The following is a 25977-nucleotide window of genomic DNA, read 5'->3' as shown; positions in this document are numbered from 1 at the left end:
ATTCGACATCGTTGAATAAGGCCAAATAGAAATAACAACGAAGTGAAAGAAAAATCTCATCGCAAGTACAGTCAAACATACTTAGACGTGCATTCAATAATGCATTGAACATATAAAATTATCAAATTATCATAGTAGAAATACTTTATATTTAGGAGTTTTGGCGAATAAAATTACGAATTATTTCGAATTTATAATTTTAACGTGATTTTTGAAATGTGCTGACGAATTAAATTACCACAGTTTTAATTTTTGCAATTTTATTCCCTTATTATTATTATTTTTTCGATCGTCAGAGTGTTCAATGAAACTTACGTGAATTTGTAAAGACGACGCCATTTTTGTGAGGTCTAAACAACACTATTTCATACAATTTCACTTCAAAATTTGTCCAAATTAATTAAAATTAAAGGAACCGTATCAATTTGTATATGCACCATAATTTTCAATATTCGACAATTTTATTACAAACAACATCATAATATGAATATTACGTTCGTCGAGAACTAATCCACATAAAGTCTAACTCAATAATTTGACAATCGTAAAACATATATAAAAACACGAATATATATTTATGATATATTGTTATTGTAATAAATAGCTCGGTTTATCTATTCGAACCAACATAACAAATTATCAAGGCTATAATAAGGAAAACTTGGTGGCCAACCAAATATCTAGCACGATATATAAGAGCCAGCCAAGAATCCACAAATTGAAATATAATTGGCAAACACTTGGTTTTCAATTTGGTAAGGTTTTTCAAAGTAGGGACACAAAAACACATAAATTAATTAAAATTGAATGGAGATATGATGCTCTATCAATCCAATCTAAGTAGTGTCAATAAAAATTAAAAATGATACATATATATATAGGGGGCGCTCCAATGAGACCCCCTAATTTTCGTGAGATCTAAGACACGATCTGGTGTGTTTATTTTATCAATCATATGGCTGATATTGTATCTGGAGGGTGATTTTTTTTTTCGCAGGGTTCGAATCCTGGAGGGAGCAGAATATTTTAAATTTTGTTATTCATCAGTATATAATGCATTGTTCATCAGTATATATGGCCCTGTTCATCAGTATATATGTCTTATTCATTACGAATTTTTTAAATTTTATTTTTCATCAGTATATACATCGTGTTCATTATATATACGTTTTGTTTATTAGTATTATATGTCTTATTCATTGTACTCATGTTACACGAAAAAATAGGGGGTCTCATTGGAGCGCGCCCCTATATATATATAGGGTGTGGTTTTAGAGAGAACTACATTATTTGTGAGAACGGGAGAACCATCAAATCTAATGCATTCATGGTAAAAATTAATGCATTTGCTGTTAAAATTAATGCACTCAAAAAAATAAAAAAAATTGATCCCTTCAGGATTCGAACCCAGGATCTGCATTCTGTTGGATTTGTATACTGAAAGCAAGAACGTTTTATGCTTGTATACAATGTTTCCTAAGTTCACTATCTAATCTCCTATCTGATTGTGTTCATGATTGCATATGTATGTTCTTTATCTCTATATAAGTAGATTATATGGTGTGTTGTAGATCACAGAAGACCATATAATTGGAATAACCTTAACAGATATAATATGATCACAGCCGAAATAACTCTAGGACAAGTTATTGGTTTAGGCTGCAGTATAGATGGAAGTAGTTTATCTTGGCTACTTGTCTATACTGGTACGTCATTACGTATTGATAGGACCACAGTTTGAGATGTATTCTTCTATCTGACTTAAGTGAAGAATCAAGATCTCGGTGACTTATAAATCTTAATACTAATAAGTATTCAGATATATATATTAATTCGTATATCACTTTGACTTACTATGGGTGAAAGTTATATACTAACTCGAGTACTCTGTATCTTGGGTGATAGCGGTTAATATATGATATTTGATTATCTGTATTAGTACCCGTATCCGGTATAGGATAATGACATCCCCTTAAGGAGCTCAATAAGGTTTATTACGCTAAACCCTGCAGGTTGATTAAGTTCAGGCGTAATAATAAAGTTTTGAGTGGTACTACTTAAGGAATTATTAAGAGATTAATTAATTTAAGCTGTCAGAGCTCTAATTAATTAATGGATGTCGGATATTTTAAATACGGAGATTTAATAAGTCTAAATACAAGCCCCGACTCATCACCGGCAATAAAGGGGTAAGTCAGTATCGGTTCTCTAGTGGAATGAACTGATATTTATAAATTAATTATGGTCTGGGCTGACCATGGATAAATTAATTTATTTGAGGCCCATCTTTATTCCTTGTATCTGGTCCCTGGGCTGGCCCAATGTCTCCTAGCCCAAGAAGACAGAATTTTCGGCCCTCACTAAGAAAGTGGCGCCTCCTCCCTCTTTTCTGTATTATTAAATACAGCTGTCAGCTCTCAGGAAAACACACTTATCAAAATTAGGGTTTTTGAGAGCAGAGGGAGGCGCAGGAAACGTGTGTGGGCATTCTGTCTTGGGAATTTCCATAGCTCGTTGTCCATCCAACGTTGGGAATTGAGCGGGATACAGTCGAGAAGATCAGAGCTGGAGTCAGATTCTCGCAGGAAACCAAGTTCTGGCAGTCTCCGTAAAACGGCCATAACTGCCTCCACAGAACTCCGATTCAGACGAATCAGGCGGCCACGGAAAGCTCTCTCGAAGACGAAGAAGTCGTATTTCTGCACAAAATACGATTGGAGGTCGTTTGAGGGGTCAAACGGAGCGTTGAAGTTGGCTGACCTGTTCAGCGACAGATTGACGAATTCTTAGGAATTCTTCAGGTATTTCTGAACTCCAACGTGCAGCTGTTAAATTCATAGGAGCATGTTAGGATTAATCGTTGTATGATAAATTAATAATAATCCAAGAAACGATCATCGGGCAAAGCGGAACGTTAATTCAGTTTAATATTCCTTCACATTCATCCAACAAGTTGATGTATCCACCGTAGATCTTGATGATCGAATGGCTGAAAATGGTTCTCCGTTCTTTTTTTATTTATGATTCTTTCCTGAAACTCTCCCTATATATATATATATATATGTATATATGTTGGAAACAACAGCTACAAAACAATACACATGCAGATGCAGTAGGGTTGTAAACTTGTAATAACTGATTTAAAATCGGTTCGCAATGATGAAAGCGTGATTGCGATTTGCGATCCTCAAACAATGAGTCCCCACATTCGGATTGTGGGAATATCTTCTCTTTCTCTATGCTAATATTCACCAAAATATACCCCAATTTGTGTGTAATCATATTAGAATCTCGTGATGTCGCCCCACCAAATAGTTTTCTCCATTACAAAGAAGTGCAGAATTAATTAAAACACACACACACAGTTCGAGTTGAAACACACATATATATATATATATGTGTGTGAGTGTTTGATGTTTCTACTATTAATCATCTAAAAAGTGTTCTTTCTTTCTCCCGCGGCATTTCAAGTAGACCTACCCAAATAATTACCGACCTACCTTTTTTTTTTATATATATTCAGGTTATAGTGACATTACTATTAATTTTCATGAGTATACAGTGATGAATATAGTAATATATAATACTCCATCCGTCCCATAATAAGTGGCCACATTCTTTTCGGCACGGAGATTAAGAAATTGAGTGTTATATGTTTTAATAGAGTGTGGCCTACAATTGTTGACCAAATTAGTGAGTAATTGTTGACTTAATTAAAGTAATTTTGGCATTTTTAGAAAGTGTCCGTCCCATAATAAGTGGCCACATTTCCTTTTTCGTCTGTCCCACTATAAGTGGCTGCTTTCTAAAAATGGCAAAATTTTACTTTAATTAAGTCAACAATTACTCACTAATTTGGTCAACAATTGTAGGCCACTTTCTAAAAATGGCAAAATTACTTTAATTAAATCAACAATTACACACTAATTTGGTCAACAATTGTAGGCTACACTCTATTAAAACATATAACACTCAATTTCTTAATCTCCGTGCCGAAAAGAATGTGGCCACTTATTATGGGACGGAGGGAGTATTGAATAGCGATATTCAAAAAATTAGTAAAATTTTGGCTCTCTCTGAAATTCGAATTCAGGTGAAAGAAAATTCTCCGCCAAGTAAATATCAATCATGGGATACATTAAATTAATGCCTACAAATTAAACTAAAATATCACTATATATATGAGGGATCTCATTAGAACCATTCCCTATATATCAATTCAATAAAAAAAAAAAACAAGAATTGGCCATCAAAATATTCATATATATAGGGAGAAGTTCAAGAAAGAACCACTAAATAAAAGAAGAACTGATAACCATTTTCAGCCATTCCATTATTTTGTTGGATGAATGCAGATCATGGGTTCGAATCCTGAAGGGATCGAACAATTTTTTTTTATTTTTTGAGTGCATTAATTTTAACAACGAATGCATTAGTTTTTACAATTGATGCATTAGATTTGATGGTTCTCACATTATCACAAATAATGTAGTTCTCTCTATAACCACGCCATATATATATACTACATTGCTAGATAGATATCATCTTACTTACATGGCTAAAAGTATTCATTAATAATCTACCATCGTTATTATATATATATATATAGAGAGAGAGAGAGTTGGATTCCTGTAGTATCCAAGCTTATAATAGTGTTGGAATATAGGATGAGAGAATGTAAGCAAATTTATTTAGAAATTTATTTTGGAGGATGAAACTTATGAAGAGGCTATATAAGAATTAATGTGTATGTGGGTGTGTGGACGTGACAAACAAAGAAATGAACAAGGGGAACACTTTTTTAAAGCTATTTAACTTGATTGCTTTTTTTTGCTCTACACCTCAATACCAAAGTGTACACACATATATATATTATGACTATGTCGGTTAAGTAACCGACTTAATTTGCTAGACTATTCTAGGACACTTATTTGCTAGAATAATCTAGATAGTTAGCTAATTAATTCAAGTTGCCTTTTAATCTAAATATCTTAGGTTCTAGATTTTTCTACTTTCTTCCTATATTTTATTTTTATTTTTGAATCTAGATTTTTCTTTACAAAATATCTTTACTTACAAATCAAGTTTATATTTCAACACTCCCCCTTAAACTTGATTTGTCATTCCGAGCAAAACTCTGAACTTGACGAAATCCTCAAATTTGAGCGGCTTGGTAAAAATATCGGCAACTTGATCTTGTGATTTTACATACTCCACTTGAACCTCCTTCTTTGCAATGCATTCTCTGATGTAGTGAAAGCGGGTGTCAATATGTTTGCTTCGATTATGAAACACCGGATTTTTTGAGAGCGCGATTGCCGACTTGTTATCCACACAAATAGTTGTTGGCTCCTTTTGTGGCCATCCAAGCTCTTCCAGTAAACTCCGTAGCCAAACTGCATGGCAAACACTGGATGTAGCAGCCACATATTCAGCTTCACAAGTTGATAGCGTGACTATGGGTTGCTTCTTGGACATCCAGGTGAAAGCGGTGTCTCCCATGAAGAATACGAAACCGCTTGTACTCTTGCGATCGTCATTGTCTCCGGCCCAATCGCTATCACTATACCCAACAAGCTTATAATCATCAGTACTTGAATAGAACAGGCCATAGTTGAGCGTACCTTTTAGATATCGAAGAATTCTCTTTGCCGCCTTAAAATGCGTAGTGGTTGGATTCTCCATATAGCGACTCACGAGTCCTGTCGCATAAAGAATGTCCGGCCTTGTGCAAGTTAAGTACCGTAAACTTCCAACCAAGCTCTTGAATAATGTCGGATCCACCTTTTCTCCTCCATCGTTCTTGAATAATTTTATCCCGCATTCCACTGGCGTGTTGATTGCTTTGCAGTCCTCCATCTTGAACTTCTTGAGAATTTCCTTGGCATATCCTTCTTGTGTGATGAAGATCCCATCTTCGAGTTGCTTGACTTCCACGCCGAGGTAGTACGCCATCAGCCCAATGTCTGTCATCTCAAACTCCTTTGACATGGCCTTCTTGAACTCCTCAATCATCTTTGGATTATTTCCTGTGAAAATCAAATCATCTACATACAAGCACACAATTAAGACATCTCCTCCGTTGGCTTTCACGTAGAGAGCATGCTCGTGAGGGCATTTGGTGAAACCATTCTCCTCCAAGTACTTATCGATCCTGCTATTCCATGCCCTTGGTGCTTGCTTTAGTCCGTATAGGGCCTTCTTTAACTTCAAGACTTTATCTTCTTGCCCTTTCACCTCGTAGCCCATTGGTTGCTTGATATAGACTTCTTTGTCTATATACCCATTCAAGAAGGCTGACTTGACATCCATTTGATAAATCTTCCATCTATTTTGGGCTGCAAGAGAGAGTATTAGTCTGATAGTTTCTAAGCGAGCGACAGGAGCAAATACCTCATCATAATCGATTCCAGCTCTTTGACTATATCCTTTCACGACGAGCCTCGCTTTATATCTTTCCACTTCACCCTTGGAATTCTTCTTAACTTTATACACCCACTTGACTCCAATGGCCTTGTGCCCTTTTGGTAGTGTCACGAGCTCCCATGTATCATTCTTCTTTATGGCTTTGATTTCTTCATCCATCGCGACTCGCCAATTTTCACTATCTGCTGCTTCTTCAAAGCTAACAGGCTCACAATCAGCAAATAGGCAAAATAAGGTAAGATCTTCTAACCTTTCAGTTTCCTCATATATCTCGCCCAAACTCCTTGCTCGTGGTGTGGCTCTTTCATTTAAGAAAGATGGTGGCGAGTCTTCAGTGACTGGCACTGGTGAAGCTGGTGGAGTCACTGGCTCTTGTTGGACTTCTCCAACTTGCTCTTCTGCTCTTTGTTCTTCTAACTGTGGGATGTAGGTGAAGTCACCGTTGGAGCTGAAATCCCATACTCCTTCTTCGTCGAACTCGACGTCTCGACTTATCACTGTTTTCTTGGTCTCTGGGTTATATAACTTATAGCCTTTAGAGTTAGAGTCGTACCCGATAAAGATGAATGCTTCGCTTTTATCGTCGAGCTTCTTCCTTCTCTCATCTGGTACATGCACGTAGGCTTTGCTCCCAAATACCTTTAGGTGAGAAATTCCTGGCTTTCTCCCGCTCCAGGCTTCTTGTGGAGTCATTCCCCACACGCTCCTTGTCGGTGATCGGTTGGATAGGTACACCGCGCACGCCACTGCTTCTGCCCAGAACTCCTTAGGCAAATTCTTCGTCTTTAGCATGCTCCTCGCCATCTCCATGATTGTTCTGTTCTTTCTTTCCGCCACTCCATTTTGTTGGGGGGATCTCGGAACTGTCAGAGGCCGCCGAATTCCATTTGCTTCGCAAAATTCTAGAAACTCCCTTGACGTGAATTCTCCGCCTCGATCGGACCTCATGGCCTTGATTTGTCGTCCGCTCTCCTTCTCGACGGCAGCTTTGAATTTCTTGAAAGCATCAAATACTTCTGACTTCTGCTTCAAGAAATATACCCACGTTTTTCTAGAAAAATCATCAATGAAGAGCATAAAATAATTATTTTTACCAAGGGAGCTTGGATTTATCGGCCCACACACGTCAGCATGAATCAACTCCAGTGGCTTTTGAGCTCTTGAGCTTGACTCCTTTGGAAACGGCTTTCTGAACTGCTTCCCGAGTAGACAACCTTCGCAGAGTTGATCGGGATGCTTGATGGATGGTAGGCCTCTCACCATCTCTTTCTTTGATAGCAACTCCAAGCCGCCAAAATTTAAGTGCCCAAACCGTAGGTGCCATAACCAAGACGGATCTTTATAGCAAGCTTTCAAGCATTTGGCCACATCATTTCTAATATTTAATAGAAACATTCTATTTTTCGACATTGGCACCTTGGCAATAAGATTATTTTTGCCATCTCTTATTGAAAGGTTATAATCTCTCATGTGAATATCATAACCTTTCTCTAAGAGTTGTCCCAAACTCAAGATATTATTTTTCATATTGGGCACGTAATAAACATTGGAAATAAATTCATGATTTCCATTTTTCAAGCGGATTAAAATTTTTCCTTTTCCTTTAACTGGAATTTTAGATTCATCACCAAAGGAGACGTTGCCACTTACCGACTCATCGAGATCCACAAACATATTTCTTTTCCCGCACATGTGATTGCTAGCACCAGTGTCGAGGTACCACGTGTCATCTTGTCTTCCAGCTTCTCCTTTATATGCCAGAAGCACACTACCAATATCTTGATTTGTACTTTCGGCGTAATTGGCCTTCTCTTCAATCCTTACTTTTTCACTTCTGCACTCGGAAGCATAGTGCCCAAATTTATGGCAATTATAACACTTTATCGAAGATTTATCGTACCTCGACTGCGGGTTGCTCCTCCCCCGACCACTTGTAAACTCCTTTCTTTCACCACTGTTGACGAAGCCTCCTCGTCCTCGTCCACGTCCACGACCTCTTCCTCGATCTTGACCTTGACCACGTCCTCTCCCGAATTGTCCATGGCCATTGCTCGAACCTTCTTCTTTTTCTTTCGGGCTTACTTGCAACTTTAAAAGTTGCTCTGAAATTTCTTGCTTCTTCTTTTGCTTCTCCTCATATGCTTGCAGCGACCCCAACAAGAGATCGATCGTCATCTCCTCCAAATTTTTAGTTTCTTCGATCGTCACCACAATGTGCTCAAACTTTGGGGTTAGTGAGCGCAATATTTTCTCCATAATTCTTACATCCTCCAATTTTTCACCATTTCTTTTCATTTGATTAGACACCGCCAAGACTCTTGAAAAATAATCCGATATCGATTCGGACTCTTTCATATGTAAAGACTCAAACTCTCCTCTTAAAGTTTGAAGTCGTACCTTTTTTACTTGCTCCGCTCCTTTGCACGCGTTCTGGAGCTTCTCCCATGCTTCTTTGGCGGTGCTCGCGTTTGAGATTTTCTCGAAATCGTCGTCCCCTAGCGCCTGATAAATGAGACAGAGAGCCTTCTTGTCTCTCTTTCTCGCGTCTCGCAATCTATCCTTTTGTTGTTGGGATAGTGCGGCCTCGTCCTGCGGCTCCTCGTAGCCATTCTCCACGATCTCCCAAACGTCGTGGGCTCCCAATAGCACCTTCATCTTGATGCTCCAATTGTCGAAGTTGCTCTTGTTGAGCATGGGGACTTGAAACGATTGTAAATTCGCCATACCACAAGTAGAATCTTGTGGCTCTGATACCACTTTGTTGGAATATAGGATGAGAGAATGTAAGCAAATTTATTTAGAAATTTATTTTGGAGGATGAAACTTATGAAGAGGCTATATAAGAATTAATGTGTATGTGGGTGTGTGGACGTGACAAACAAAGAAATGAACAAGGGGAACACTTTTTTAAAGCTATTTAACTTGATTGCTTTTTTTTGCTCTACACCTCAATACCAAAGTGTACACACATATATATATTATGACTATGTCGGTTAAGTAACCGACTTAATTTGCTAGACTATTCTAGGACACTTATTTGCTAGAATAATCTAGATAGTTAGCTAATTAATTCAAGTTGCCTTTTAATCTAAATATCTTAGGTTCTAGATTTTTCTACTTTCTTCCTATATTTTATTTTTATTTTTGAATCTAGATTTTTCTTTACAAAATATCTTTACTTACAAATCAAGTTTATATTTCAACAAATAGATCCGTAGATCCAAATCTAGACCACATATTTATGACATGTGGCGCATCAAGATGGTGATACGTGGCAAGGAACTTCCAAGCATTCCAAGGCAAAATCTGGAGGGGTAAAATTGGAATGTAATTTTCGGATTTAATAATTAAAAATATATATATATTTTTTAGATTTTCTCAAAATAGATATATTTTAGATGCATATAGTTTCACACCAAGATGCATAAAGTTTTCATATGAAATGCATAACTTTGAACAGAAAAATACATTTGATTTTTACAGTTTTGGTATTTTCACCACCCCACCCATACCACCCCCCAATCCACCCCACACCACCCCCAACCCTCCCCATTACCACCCCCCAAAAATAGGCATGTTTCACATGCATATAAAATCAAACAAAAATGCATAAAGTTTTCACATAAAAATGCATTAAATTATACAAAAAATACATTTCATTTTAATAAATCTGTTAGTTTCGCCACCCCACCCCTGCCCACCCCCACTCCCACCCACCCCCCACCCCACCCCAATTTTTTTTTCAAAAACTGATTTCCTGATTGCTGACCCACCCCCACCCCCACCCCACCCCACCTCACCCCACCAATTTTTTTTTTTTTCAAAAACTGATTTTCTGATTGCTGACCCACCCCGCCCAAAAAAAAACTTATTTGTACTTAATGTTTTATGCATTTTCATGTAATAATATATGCATTTTATTGTTCTTGATTATGCATTCTTCCTTTTTATATACACACGTTTTATAATATTTTATTTTAGGGTATAGGGTTAGGGTTTAGTGTTTAGGTTTTTAGTGTTTAGGTTTTAGTTTTTAGGGTTTAGTGTGAAGTGTTTTAGTGTTTAGGGTTTAGGGTATAGGGTTTACGGTTTAGTGTTTAGGTTTTTAGTATTTAGGATTTAGTGTTTTGGATTTAGGGTTTAGGGTTTAGGGTTTAGTGTGTAGTGTTTTAGTGTTTTGGGTTTAGTGTTTAGGGTTTAGTTTTTAGGGTTTAGTGTTTAGGGTTTAGTTTTTAGGGTTTAGTATGTAGTGTTTTAGTGTATAGGTTTTAGTGTTTAGTATTTATTTTAGGGTTTATATGATTAGTTTTTTGGTTTTAGTGTTTTAGTGTATATAGGTTTTAGTGTTTAGTATTTATTTTAGGGTTTTGGTTTTAGTGTTTAGGGTTTAATGATGTTTAGAGTTTAGTGTTTTAGTATTTAGGGTTTAGTTTTTCGGTTTTCGTGTGTAGTTTTTTAGTGTATATAGGTTTTAGTGTTTAGTATTTATTTTATGGTGTATTTGTAGTTAATGTTTTATGCATTTTCATGTAATAATATATGCATATCAGTGTATGAAATTATGCATCCCCAAAAATTTAAAAAAAAATGAAAATTAAAATTTTTTTGGGGGGAGGGGGGTGGGTGGGGTGGGTCAGTGGTTAGAAAATCAGTTTTTGAAAAAAAAATTTAAAAAAAATTTGGGGGGGGTGGGGGTGGGGATGGGTCAGTGGTCAGAAAATCAGTTTTTGAAAAAATTAATTTTTTTTGGGGGGGGAGGTGGGTGGGTGGGGATGAGTCAGTGGTCAGAAAATCAGTTTTTTAAAAAAATAATTTTTTTTTTGGGTGGGGTTGGGGGGTGGGGTGTGTCAGTGGACAGAAAATCAGTTTAAAAAAAATTGGGAAGGGGGGTGGGGTTCAGGGGTGTGAGGGGTGGGGTGGGGTGAAATCTTATGCATTTTTATATGAAACTTTATGCATTTTTATATGAACCTTCGTGCATTTTCGTATTAAACTTTATGCATCTAAAATATATCTATTTTGAGATAATCTAATTTTTTTTTTAATTATTAAATTTGAAAATTACATTCCAATTTTACCCCTCTCCAGATTTTGCCTTGAAATGCCGTGCCGGTTGCCACGTGTCACCATCTTGATGCGCCACATTTCATAAATGTGTGGTCTAGATTTGGACCTACGGATCTATTATAAGCATTGTTCATCAGTATATACGGCCTTGTTCATCAGTATATATTTCTTATTCATTACGATTTTTTACATCTTGTTTATTAGATATACATTTTGTTCATTAGTATTATATGTTTTATTCATTGTACTCATGTTACACGAAAAATAGGGGGGCCCACTGGAGCGCGCCCCTATATATATACTCCCTTCGTCCCATAAGCTTAGGCTTGTTTTCCTTTTTTGAATGTCTCATTTATATAGGCTTGTTTCCATAAAAAGTAATGTTTTTTTACTCATTTACTATTATATCCCTATTTAATTCTTTAATTTACTCCCACTTTAATACATCATTAAATAATAAATATGGGCATACTAGGGAATTTACTTGTATATTTTCATTTCCAATGATTTTTCTTAATCTTTGTGAAAATCCCAATCAGCCTAAGCTTATGGGATGGAGGGAGTATATGGTTGGGATTTATGAAGAAGTAACTATATTTTGTTCTGAATAAGTCAATAAATTTACCGAATAAATTACGCGACCGCACGAATAGTTATTTTACTGAATAAACACGTACATTTTTCGTTCATGCGCTCATGTGATTTATTCAGTAAATGTATTGAGTTATTCAGCCTTCGTTGTTTCCTTCTATATTTAGCATTCTTCATTGATCACTTCCATATATATATATATATATATATATATATATATATATAGGGAGAAGATCCATGGAGAATCATAAGTAATTTGAGAATGAAGAATTAACAAGGGCCCTTAGATCTAGCAGATCACACGGTTAAGGTAATTGGCATTAATTAATTAAAAAAATATACTAAAGGTTAACTTGGTCATTTACTTTTAATTGTAACCGTCCTAAGTTTGACCGAATCTTATTCATTTCGGTTGATTAGATTCATATCTTTATTTTGTGCTTTTTTTCCTTTTTTTTTGCCTTTTTTAATTTGGAAGATTATAGAATTGAAAGATATGTTTCATATCCATATTTACATATATATAATATTATTTTCATTAAACTACTTCACATTGAATTAACGAGTATTAAATAAATCTGTATAGATTTCACTTAATTAATTTGTATATATTCTATTAATTTTTTACGTAATAAATTTAACATAATTAACATATCTTATTTTTTGTACCTTTATTCAAAATGTTTCATGTTAATTATTTTAGTTTATAGCAGTAAAAAAAAATTCTAATATTTTATTTTGATGTTCGTAAGTTTATTAAGCTTATAATCATTTTATTTCTTATTTTTGAAAAATTGTCCTCTCTTTTAGGCTTATTTGAAATATTTTATATTAGCAAAGAAAATTCAAACATTTTATTTAGATGTTCTTAATTTTATTAGGCTTGTTCGAAAAGTTCTATGTCAAATATTTTGTCAGGAAAAAAAATGCAAATATTTTTTTTAGATGTTCGTAATTTTTTTACGTTTGTTCAAAATGTTTTATGTTAAATATTTTATGTCAGCAAATTTAATTCGAAAAAAATATTTAGATGTTCGTAACTCTTTTACGTTTATTCAGAATGTTTTGATGTAAAATATTTTTGCAATTCTGAATCAGATAACAATAATTTAATACGTAACGAATAATCACAAATTTTCAACAAAACATATTTTTTCAATGAATATAACAATTGATGCAATTGTTTGTTTGTATAACATTACTGTTATTGTTTTTATCAGTTTTTGATATAGTAGTATTGTATCCTAGATTAATGGAATATCATTGAATTTATATTTGGTTTTAGTTTGATAATTATTAGTTTTTTTATATATGTTCATGTATTATTTGCGTTTTTTTTTTTGTATTCTTCAAATTAATATTTAAAATCCGTGAAGCAATATGTGTTTTATTCATCATAATCAATTTATTTCTTATTTTTGAAAAATTGTCCTCTCTTTTAGGCTTATTTGAAATATTTTATATCAGCAAAGAAAATTCGAACATTTTATTTAGATGTTCTTAATTTTATTAGGCTTGTTCGAAAAGTTCTATGTCAAATATTTTGTCAGGAAAAAAAATGCAAATATTTTTTTTAGATGTTCGTAATTTTTTTTACGTTTGTTCAAAATGGTATGTTAAATATTTTATGTAAGCAAATTTAATTCGAAAAAAATATTTAGATGTTCGTAACTCTTTTACGTTTATTCAGAATGTTTTGATGTAAAATATTTTTGCAATTCTGAATCAAATAACAATAATATAATACGTAACGAATAATCACAAATTTTCAATGAACAAAACATATTTTTTCAATGAATATAACACAATTTTTATTCACAAAGTATGAATAATAAAAATATTATGCTGAATTAAGTATATTATTCATGAATATATTATACAAAGAAAAGTCACAATTTATAAATGAATAGAACAACATTTTTAAATGAACAAAATAGATTCAGATTTCTAAAAAAATCAATGAACGTATGTGAAGCCTAATTGTCGATTTGCTAAAAATTTGTATTGAATATTCTATTAAAACTTGCAGTTCCAAATACCCTAATCTTCCCCAAAATTTTGACGAGAAGCGGAAGCATAAAAGGCGGAAGAAATCAAATCTCCCATATTTACATTATCTGTTAGAAGACACATTAACCCTTCCGTCAATGTAAAAATTCAAATGCAATTAATTAAATGCATTGATAATTTAAAATCAGAATTATTGATAACCGTGGGATCTACTAGATCAGACGGTGTATATTATTTCTCTATTCTCTAGTAATCACTAATTCTCTACAGATCCCTCCCATATATATATATATATATATATATATATATATATATATATATATAGGGGAGGGCTACAGTGAAAACACTTCTTAAAATATAAATATAAACGCTTTTTAATGTACGAATTTTATCCAACAGGGTTACGAATTCATCCAACAGGGTCACGAATTGTGAAAAATAAATTTTTGCTACCTTTGGGATTCGAACCCAGGACCACGAATTCATCCAAAAGGGTTACGAATCAACCGTAGATCTTGATGATCTAAGGGCTGAAAATTGTTTATATTTTATATTCTAAGAAGTGTTTTTATTTTAGCCCTCCCCTATATATATATATATATATATATATATATAGGATGGAGTTCTATGGAGACCACTTCTTATGTAGAGAATGAAGACCAAATCTTGTGCGTCGATCTTGCTTAATCTAATGGTGATCATTCGTCCATTAATTATTGTAATTTTTCCATATTTATTTATTTCCCTAATTACAACTAATCAAATCTTTTATTTATGCGCAAATCTCTCCCTCATTGATCCGTCCCTCTCTCCAAACTCACGCTCTCTCTCTCTCTCCCACACGTTCGTAGAAAATACTAATGTTCGTTGATATGTTCGTAGAAAAACAAACGAACATACTAATGTTCACATAGAAAATACTAATGAATGTACTAATGTTCGTTGCTATGTTCGCAGAAAAATGAATGAACATACTAATGTTCGATGATATATGCGTAGAAAAACAAATGAATAGCGATATGTTCGTAGGAAAATAAATGAACATACTAATGTTCAGCTATTACGTTCATTAACGAATGGTATCACATCAGAAAAGGAATGGAGTATTTCGCGGGATTTCATAAACATACCAAATTAATTTAATATCATAAAATTTTATGGTCTCTTGATACAGATTCATCTAACGGACATGATGTGGTCTCTATTCTCCATCTAAGTAGGTGGTTGCCATGGAAGCTAACCCTATATATATATATATATATATAAATGTGTGATGATTGAAAATATTTGTTCGAAGATGAGGGAAGTATAGATGGTACTTACCTCATTGTTTTCAAGGTTTCCAAGAAAGAGGAGAGCAAAAAAAAAGATATGTATAATGTATGTATGTTTCATTAAAGAAAAATAAAAAAGAATATGAGAATAGGCATGTATGTTGAATAAAGGTAAAAATAGTGGAAAATACAAAATTATGAAAATGTTGACAACTCCGTGACGGCCCCTCTTCCCTACATTGTCTTACACAGACACGTACCTCATTACCTCCACGCCAAATAAAATACTATCAATTTCCTTCTTTCTTATATACTCCCTCCGTCCCACGAATCTTGACACGTATTTTTTTTTTGTGCCGTCCCATAAATTTTAACACATTTTCAAATAAGGTAATAATTAGTATCTTCTTTCTCATACGTTATCACTTTTATTATTTTCTCTCTCCTACTTTATCCCTTTTATACTTTATTAACTACACATTTAAAATACTAATCCACAACTCCTTAATTCCCGTGCCGAAACCAAACGTGTCAAGATTCGTGGGACGGAGAGAGTATATAGGAACAAAGAAATGATCTATGAGAATTCACGAATAGTGTAAGAATTAAAAATTTATCTGAACAATCATAAAGAAGTCGTTTAATTTTGATTAACAAGTCAATAATTTTACGAATAAGTATTTTGGTCTGAGGTTGGAATCCTGAAGATAACGAAATCTTCAACATATTAAATAGATACACATGTTCATCCGTTATAATTTATTTATTTGTAGAATTTATTGATTTTGTGTATTATTCTTATTTTTAACAAAAAATCAAATTCTCAAAACCACGCGTAAATATCTGAATTTGTTGCGTATACTAAATGTCGAATTTCGAATTTTTTTTTTTCTCGCTCATTATGGTATTTAACCCAGTGCCTTAAATTCATCCAACAAAGTGAAGAATTAACTCCGTAAATCTTGATTATTTAATGGTTGAAAATGGCTCATATTTTATATTTTATTTAAGTGCACCCCTGAATAAAAAATATTGTCAAATCACACAAAAACATCATTTTTGACATTGGATTTTTGGTGATGGACCAAAATTGACATTTTTGGCAAATTTCGAGATTTTTGAGAAAAATAAACGAAAGTTCAAATTTTTTTTTTTTGAAAAGTTTCTAAAATTTCAACCATAACTTATATATATTGTCAAAAGTTTGACTTATGCTTATAAACTATCAGTTATCTAGGACAACTTATTGCCAGTCTCTGCAAATTTTATATCTCAGTTGAAATCTTACTTTTTGTATCATATATTTAATGCATTCACAATTAAATTGTACAAATATAAATGCAATATTACATTGAAGTCGAGAACTGAAGCATGCATCCAAATTTTGTTAAGCCCAGCGTTGACCTCAGAAGAGACCATTTAAAGCCCATAGGGGGGCCCATTTAGTCCCTAATACAAAATGACCTTTAACAAGCATTTACTATTGTTTTGGTTTTCCCATCTCTAATCAATTAAATTTTTTATTACATAAATTAATCATTGATTATTACAAAGTAGTTTATTATTGGATACTAATCAATCTTTTAAAAAATGTCTTGAAAATATTCCTACATATCATGCCAAGTCGAGATTTTGCATGAAAAAACTTACTCCCCTGTCCCACTAAAAGTGGTCTGTATTCCATTTTGGATCGTCCCACTATAAGTTGCCTATTTCTATAAATGAAAAAAATTAACCTTTGAAAAAATGTAGATCCTACCACTTTTAATTCATTTACACATTCTTCTTAATTTATGTGTCGAAATTTTTTGAGTCACTTATAATGGGACGAAGGGATTATAAATAAGTATCTTTCCTCGTCAAAAAGCGCATATAAAAAAGTCAATCAAATTTACGTACATTTTGTAATTTTATTTATTGTCTTATTCAGGTATCAGAAAAAATATTAAATATGATTACAATGGGATGGGAAGAATATGGATAATTTATTCTAAAATTTTGAAACGGAACACTTATATTAGGAAATAAGGAAAAAAGTTAAATGGAACACTTATTAATAAAAAAAAAACGCGTCTCAAGAAGTCAATCAAATTTACATTTATAACTTTATTTATTGTGTTACTCAAATATTAGTATAAAAGTATTAAATAGAGTTTACAATGGGATGGGAAACATATGGATAATTTACTCTAAATTTTTGGGACACTTAGTAGGGAATAAGGAAAAAGTTAAATGAGACACTTATTAATATACAGATGAAATACATATGATGGTGAGTGTTAGATGTAATTTTCATCTATACATATTTTTATTTAAGTTCTATCTTATGAAAACCTATCAAGTGAAATAAATTTTACTCTCTTCGTCCACAAAAAAATTAGTTATAATATTTTTTAGTTCATTTATAAAAAAAAATTTATTTATAGTAGAATTCACGTAATTACGCTCATATTTAAAGTGAGATCCTAATTCAACTAAAAATTTTGTTTATAATTTATTAAAACCCGTATCATCCACGATTTGACAAATTTATTGTGAACCGAGGAGTAGTATCTAGCTATCCATCCAAATAATTTAAGATTACACTAGATAAATTGGTAATTAATTTTTGGTTGATCAAACAATATTCTATATATATTGACATTGACAGGTGTCACAGGTCCATCATGGCCCCTTCTAACATTGCATTTTGCGCTGACACGTACCTTTAAGATTCCTAAGTAACTTACATTAAAATGGATATTAGTTCAGAACTATATATGGTAATTAATTTATACATGCGTAATTATACATACGTATATATATATTTACACGTATATGTCTCAGTTGACCAAAAAAATATAGTCATTATTAAGGGAAACGAAAAAAAGTGTATGATATATACTTAACGAAGATGTGTAGTCAATTCACGACTCCTACACAACTTTCTCCAGATATTTTGACGATCATAAATTTATAGAATAAATTTTTAGGTAATAACGACAAAATACACGAATTTTCACACTCTTCTAATTTTGCATATGAATATAAAATTCTTCGCTTAAATACCTGAACTTTGCTTAGCATTTTTGACAAATGAATATTGAAGTCGAAGTCGAAATTGTCTACGTGGCTTAAACGGAATTCTTCTAGTTGGAAACTTGGTTAATTTTATTACAAGAATACAAAAATATATTAACAAATCATTCATCAAAAATATTCTATCGTGTGCAAAATCAAAATTCATATAAAATCCATGCAAGAATTCGGTGAAGTGGTTCATCTTTCCGTCACTTGTTTCTTAATTTTAGATGTAATTACAACTATTTTCAAAGTTCGAAACTTTTACAAAATCTAAATAAGTTAGGGATATTTTTAGAGAGAGAAAAAGTGAAAGTTCGAAACATATAAACTTAGACGCTTAGATTGAAAACAAATTCTCCATTTTCATGTCATTTTTGAAAATAGAAGACAAACTGTACTTTTATTTTGGGCCTTGGAACTCAGTTTTCTAATTTGGGCCTCACTTATATGTTGTTCTAGACCTAAAAGATCAGGCCCAATAATTTTGGGCCAAAATGAATTTTTAAATGAATAAATAATATAGGTGTATTATTGCTTATCCCAACAACAAAGTCGAATGAAAAGCTTTGAATTATTTTGGACAAGAACAATTAGATCAGTCACATTGATGCTATCTAATTTTCAAATATCAATTTATCACATCACTACTGCTACATCAATTACGACATTTACCCAACATTTCTCTCCCAAATTACTAATTTAAAATGAATTAAATAAGTTATGAAAAATATTAAAGTCTGTTTTGTTATGAAAAACAAAACAAAAAAATAAGTTAGAAAAATTAAAAATAAAAGACTAATTAAAAAGAATTTAAAATATATTTATTCAAAAAAGATGAGAGAGGAGAGAGAAATGTATAAAACTTTAATATTTAAACACATTTAATTTTTACATTTTAAATCAAATATTTTCATAAAATATATTATATTAAAGCTCTTATCGTGATCTTTAATTTGATATGCATATTAAATATTTTATAATTAATCGAATTTCACAATTCTGGAAAGAAATGTAACAACAAATAAGAAGTTAAATAAAATGGAAATAAAAAGAAAAATATATAGTTTAAACATATATAAACCTTCAATTGCTATGTTCGTAACTACAAAATTGCCACTCAATTTTGAAATTGATTTAACATTGAAAACCCCCTTTTTAATATAGTATAGATTTATTACTCAATCCAATATAAATGTACACCATCGTGCCACTAAGTACACTACGGGTTCGTTTTATTGCATTAAATTGAATTCGTCTTTAAATTTCTTTATTTAGAATTAGCCTTATAATATCTTTTTCGGTTGAATAAATATTTTCTGATATTTAATCACACGTAAAATTAATCACGTATCTCCTGCATGTGACAAATATAATCTCGAGCAATTGAACATTTAGTACTCCATGTTTCTTTGAAAAAAAGATGAATATATAATAGTTGTTCATTTTCCTATAGCTAGGAAGCCTATTATCCAACATGCTTGATCGATTATTACAGTTGTTCTAGTTGAGCTACAACCTCAGACATCGTTGGTCTTAATTTTGGAGCTTCACTCACACAATGCAAAGCTATGTTGGCAAGTTTGCATGCCTCTTTGATAGTATATTCACCCATTAATCTGCTATCCATCATCTCCCCAACTCTCCTCTCGTCTCTCAGATAAGGTCTTGCCCACTTCACCAGCTGACCCTCTTCAGCAGGCCGCGTTCTGTCCCAAACCGGACGCCCCGACATCAGCTCTAGCAGAACCACTCCAAACCCGTACACATCACTTCTCGTGCTCGAGCGACCTGTTCATAAACAACGATGATCCCGAGTTGTAAATGAGCACCACTGTTGTCTATAGACATAATAGACAACAATGTTCTCCATACAACGTTGTCTATGACCACCTCAAATAGACAACGGTTTATCTGAGTTCTCGCTGATAGACAACGCAAACGCTATACACCGTTGTCTATCAACGTTAGACAACAGTTTTCAATTACTGTTGTCTATATTTTGTTGTCTGATCAGCTGGATTCTTGTAGTGTGAAAGCAAGAATTAAGCTTGAGCCAAAGCAAAAACCAAACAACTAAGATATATTCTCAATTATATTTCGTAATTGGACAATTGTATTTGATCAGATGCAAGAACCTGTCGTTATGTACTCCGGGGCACCGTATATATTTATGAATTGTGCCGCATCGCAACCAGTAGGACACTCTCTTGCAATGCCAAAGTTGGACAACTTGGTGTTGAAGTCCTGCAACACCACATCTATCCACATGAGTTTTGATTTTATCAAACACTTACACAAGAGAGTTTGAAATTCAAAAAAACTTACTCCATCGAAAAGAATATCACTACTTTGAAGGGCTCCATGTATGACTGGTATTTCCAAGGCGTGCAAGAAGGCGAGAGCTGTAGCAGCACCTATAGCCACTTTGGTTCTTGTTGCCCAAGGAAGGGCTTCATGCCCACCTATCAAACACACAAAAGGCGGACTAAGGGCCGAGCCTCACTAAAACCCTTGTTATGGAAAACCTAAAGGGAAAAATCATAACAAGGAAAAATAGTACTCGTCTTAGGGGTGTTCACAATTTGGTTTAAACCGTAGACCAAATCAAACCAAACTGTATTTGTGCGGTTTGGTTTGGTTTGGTTTACGGTTTGAAAAATATGGTTTGGTTTATATTTTTTAAAAAATATGGTTTACGGTTTAGGTTTGGTTTTTTAAAATTATAGACCAAACCAAACCGTAAACCGTTATATATATATATATATATATATATATATATATATATATATATATATATATTATTAATTTACTTTGTTGCACACTTATGTAGTTATGTTTTTCTATATATGTTGAAAAAGAAATATGCAAGGAATGTTGTAGATAACTAGATATTTCTCATTATATGGCATATATACTATTAATTATTGTCATATTTGTTTTCATATAATATTCATATTAGATTGTTGGTTCTATCACATAAGTTGAAGATGTGAAATTTATACAACTTTTTGATTGTTTGCAAAAGGTGTTATTTTATTCTTATTCTTAAAATACACATAAAATCATTTCATTCATTTACGTCTTGGAATAGTTTTTAGTGTATTTCGGCTATTATTTTCAATAATATTTTATTTTTATTATTTTTGAAGATCTTTTTATTACTTTGAAACAAGAAAATAAAAAATATAAAAAAAATCGCAAACCAAACCGCATTAATACAGTTTGGTTTGGTTTGGTTTTGATACTAATACAGTTTGGTTTGGTTTCAAAAAATTATCAAACCGTATTTAACGGTTTGGTTTGGTTTAGTGTCAAACCGCACCAAACCAAACCGCGAACACCCCTAACTCGTCTAGAGAAGCAGAAAAACCAAACGGAGAAGAAACAAAGCAACGAAAGGTGGAAATACTTCGGGAGCTCCGGCCTATCCGCCCCCGGCCCAAGTATATATCAAACACTATTAATTAATTAATTAACTAACATGCATGCTTACTTGTGAACAAGTGATTGTACAAGCTTCCTTTGGGCATGAACTCATACACCACAATCCTCTTGTCTGTGTTACAGCCATATCCAATAAGCTTCACCAAATTCGGGTGACGGAGTTGCCTCAAATAATTTATTTCATCCTACAAAAAACATGTTTCATTGCTGCAGAAATTATATATATATAAGCACTAAAGAGGTAAAAAAAAACACCCACCACCCACTCCTTATGTTGTTGAAGATTCATCTTGTTGATAGCAACAGCAATTCCAGATGCAGGCTTCACTGCGGTAAGCTTCTGCTCGTCAATCCATCCATTATAAATAACGCTACCGAATCCTCCTCTCCCCACCAACACCTCGGATTCGAAGTTTTTTGTAGCTTTTCTTATCTCTTCATATTCTATGGCCATCGCGTTACACCTTAGCAAATTCACAAGGGAAAAAAAAGAAGAAAAAAGTGATCAATATAGAGGCAGAAAAACTTAATTTGAATGGAATCTCTTATACACATAGAGTGTGAAAATTTGTCTAATTTGTTGGCGAATATGATGAGATGGATAGTGGGTATGAAAGAAACATTCACATAAATATAAATAAATCAAAGTAGCAAAACTCCATGTATAAAATAGTAAAAAAATTTATAAAATTGCTTTTACTATGGTCTGCGTAGAATGAATGGAGCAATATTGACGGGAACGAAATTTTAACCAAATTAATGAAGCTAGTCAAATTGGAAGCGCGTAAAATTTTAACTGGGGATAGACAAGTTACAAATACCTACTCCCTCCGTCCCACGAATCTTGACACATTTGGATTCGTCGCGGGAATTAAAGAGTTGTAGATTAGTGATAAAATATAGCTACAAATACTTACTCCCTCCGTCCCACGAATCTTGACACGTTTGGTTTCGTCACGGGAATTAAAGAGTTGTAGATTAGTGATAAAATATAGCTACACATACTTACTCCCTCCGTCCCACGAATCTTGACACGTTTGGATTCGTCACGGGAATTAAGGAGTTGTAAATTAGTGTGTAGTTAATAAAATATAAAAGTGATAAAGTAGGAGAGAAAAAGTAATATAAGTGATAAAGTAGGAGAGAGAGAGAGAGAGTAATAAAAGTGATAAAATAGAAGAGATAATGTAATAATTATTACCCAAAATGGAAACGTGGGGACGGCCCAAAAAAGAAAACGTGTCAAGATTTGTGGGAAGAAGGGAGTACAATCAAAAAGTAGCTAAAAATAGATAAAAACATTAAGAAGATTACTAAGTTTACCTAATCTTGGACCATGTTTAATGAGTACAGCATGGAAATCTTATCCTAACAACTGAGAATCTGTCAAATGTCAAAGGTAAAACCCTAAACATGTCATGTGTGAGATACCATAATTTATTTAGACCATTAATTACATACACAAATCTATAAGATCATTTTATATATATCAAGCAAATTAAAACGCGCTCAAGAAAATTTACTCAAAAATAAAATAAAATTATAAACTGAAACCAATTATCACCAAAAATAAATAATATGTCAATGCCAACACTAATGCAGAAGCACGTGATTTTTCATTTCTTTTAAGAAAATAAAAGGTAAAAAAATTCAAATTAGGTAAATTCTTTTTGAGAAAATCCAACCAACGATCAAACGTGAAATTTGTCAAAAGTAAATTCTTCGTTTAAATACATGAGCTTTTGCTTACAATGAGCATTTTTGACTAATGAATGTTGAGGTTGAGATCGAACTGTCTACCTGGCTTAAACGGAATTCTTATTGAATGACGTAGTTGAACATCTGGTAAATTTTACTACAAGAAATAAAAAATATATTAACGAATTATTCGTATAAAATGTTTTATCGCGTACAAAATCAAAATTCATATAAAATCCATGTTAGAATTCGGTGAAGTGGTTCGTCTTTCCGTAATTGGTTTCTCAAATTTAGATGTAATTACAACTATTTTCAAAGTTTGAAACTTTTACAAAATCTAAGTAATTTGAATATATTTTTAGATTAGAGAAAAAGAGTGAAAGTTCGGAGCATAACTTAGGTGCTTAGATTGAAAAAATATGGCGAAAGTTTGGAAGACAAACTGTACTTTTATTTTGGGCCTTGGAATTCAGTTTTCTAATTTGGGCTCACTTATATGTTATACTAGGCCTAAAAGATCAGGCCCAATAAGTTTGGGCCAAAATGAATTTTTAAATGAATAAATAATACTTCCTTCGTTCTACGAATCTTGATGCAATTTTTTTCGATACGAGAAGTAAGGAGTTGAAAATTAATGTTTTAGGAGTGTAGGTAATAAAGTACAAAAGTGATAAAATAAAACTGTGTAGGTAATAAAGTAAAAACATGATAAAGTAGAAAAACGTAGTAACTAACAACCCTTATTTTTTGACTAATTCTTACCATATTTAGAAATGCTTCAAGATTCGTGGGACAGAAGAGTATAGGTCTATTATTTGCTTATCCCAACAACAAAGTCGAATGAAAAGCTTTGAATTATTTTCAAAGCTTTCCGTCACTTGTTTCTTAATCTTAGATGTAATTACAACTATTTTCAAAGTTTGAAACTTTTACAAAATCTAAATAAGTTAAGAGATATTTTTAGAGAGAGAAAAAGTGAAAGTTCGAAACATATAAACTTAGACGCTTAGATTGAAAACAAATTCTCCATTTTCATGTCAGTTTTGAAGATAGGTCGAAAGTTGGGAAGACAAACTATACTTTTATTTTGCGCCTTGGAACTCAGTTTTCTAATTTGGGCCTCACTTATATGTTATTCTAGACCTAAAAGATCAGGCCCAATAATTTTGGGCCAAAATGAATTTTTAAATGAATAAATAATATACTTGTATTATTGCTTATCCCAAGCTTTGAATTATTTTTGACAAGAACAATTAGATCAGTCACATTGATGCTATCTAATTTTCAAATATATCAATTTATCACATCACTACTGCTACATCAATTACGACATTTACCCAACATTTCTCTCCCAAATTACTACTTTAAAATGAATTATTAACCAATCCCACAATCTTATTTAACCTTTGTTGTAATATCTTACTTTAATAGAACAATGAATTAAAACAGAATGATAGTAATAATATAATACTACCTAGCTATATAGGTAGCACTTTTGCTATACATAGGTGGGGAAAGGGTGAAGAACTAATGAAAAGTAAACGGAAGAGAAAAATTTCAACAATTTTTATTTTTTATTTTAATTCTAAACGGGTTTGGAGTCAAGGTATAATTGGGTCGGGTGTAACTCAGTTGTACCATACAACTCGTTCAAATGAGATCATCTATCCCAAAATATAGTGTGTACCACGTGTACTACTCTTTATTTTTTTATATTTTTAAATTATTTTTTATTTAATTTTAATTTATTATACTTTTATATAATATAAAGATAATTAACAATGGTTCACTCATCCATTTAGGGTTTATAATTATTTTTTTTATATTTATTTGAATTAATAATAGATTATTTGGATTCATTAATTCAAAGTTAGGGTATATAATTTTTTAAATTTTAATTTTTCAATGATAAATACTAATTAGAGTTTATAATATAATAATATTTTTTTATTTTTATAAAAAACAATTTATAAAACAAAGAAATGAAAAGCGGTACACGTGATACACACAATATTCTGGGACAGAGGATCTCATCTGCAACTCGTTGCACCCAAGTTTTTGTCAAAAGAAATTTCATTTCAAAAGTTTTTTTTTTTTTTCTTTTAAATACATCGAACGGTGGTTAAAGAAATAATTAAAATCTTACTATCTTACGAGATATTTTGAAGAATGAGATCATCGCACACCCTTCCAATACTTATAACTAAAAAAAATACGGATTAAGACATTGCTATAAACAAGTAATTAATTAAAATAATAGGTGTGTGTATATATACTAATATTTATCTTGTTTTTACATATACGCTAGCATTTGCATCCCGTGCAATGCACGGGAAAATATTTTTAATTTTTATATTTATATAAAATTAATACTAATTCAATTATTGTACTTATAAATATAATA

At 32.5% G+C, this 25977-nt stretch overlaps 1 protein-coding gene across 2 annotated transcripts; it reads right to left on the bottom strand.

Moving 5' to 3' along the window:
• Positions 1-19835: 19835 nt before the first annotated feature.
• On the bottom strand, positions 19836-24162 carry LOC131015192 (probable serine/threonine-protein kinase PBL18). Of its 2 annotated transcripts, XM_057943465.1 has the most exons (6): positions 23676-24162; positions 22135-22339; positions 21925-22060; positions 20757-20893; positions 20567-20675; positions 19836-20219 (listed from the first exon to the last, which is right to left on the bottom strand). In XM_057943465.1, the coding sequence occupies exons 2-6, from the start codon at positions 22327-22329 to the stop codon at positions 19921-19923; spliced, it is 876 nt and encodes a 291-aa protein (XP_057799448.1). In that variant the 5' UTR covers positions 22330-22339; positions 23676-24162; the 3' UTR covers positions 19836-19920. The 2 variants fall into 2 exon arrangements, with proteins under 2 accessions (XP_057799448.1, XP_057799447.1); XM_057943464.1 differs by having other exon boundaries at positions 22135-24162.
• Positions 24163-25977: the final 1815 nt, after the last annotated feature.

This window comes from Salvia miltiorrhiza, chromosome 3, assembly GCF_028751815.1.
Source record: "Salvia miltiorrhiza cultivar Shanhuang (shh) chromosome 3, IMPLAD_Smil_shh, whole genome shotgun sequence".
In the NCBI taxonomy this organism is placed as follows: domain Eukaryota; kingdom Viridiplantae; phylum Streptophyta; class Magnoliopsida; order Lamiales; family Lamiaceae; genus Salvia; species Salvia miltiorrhiza.
Note: the sequence above shows the minus strand (reverse complement) of the source record. Positions and strands in the feature narration are given on the sequence as shown.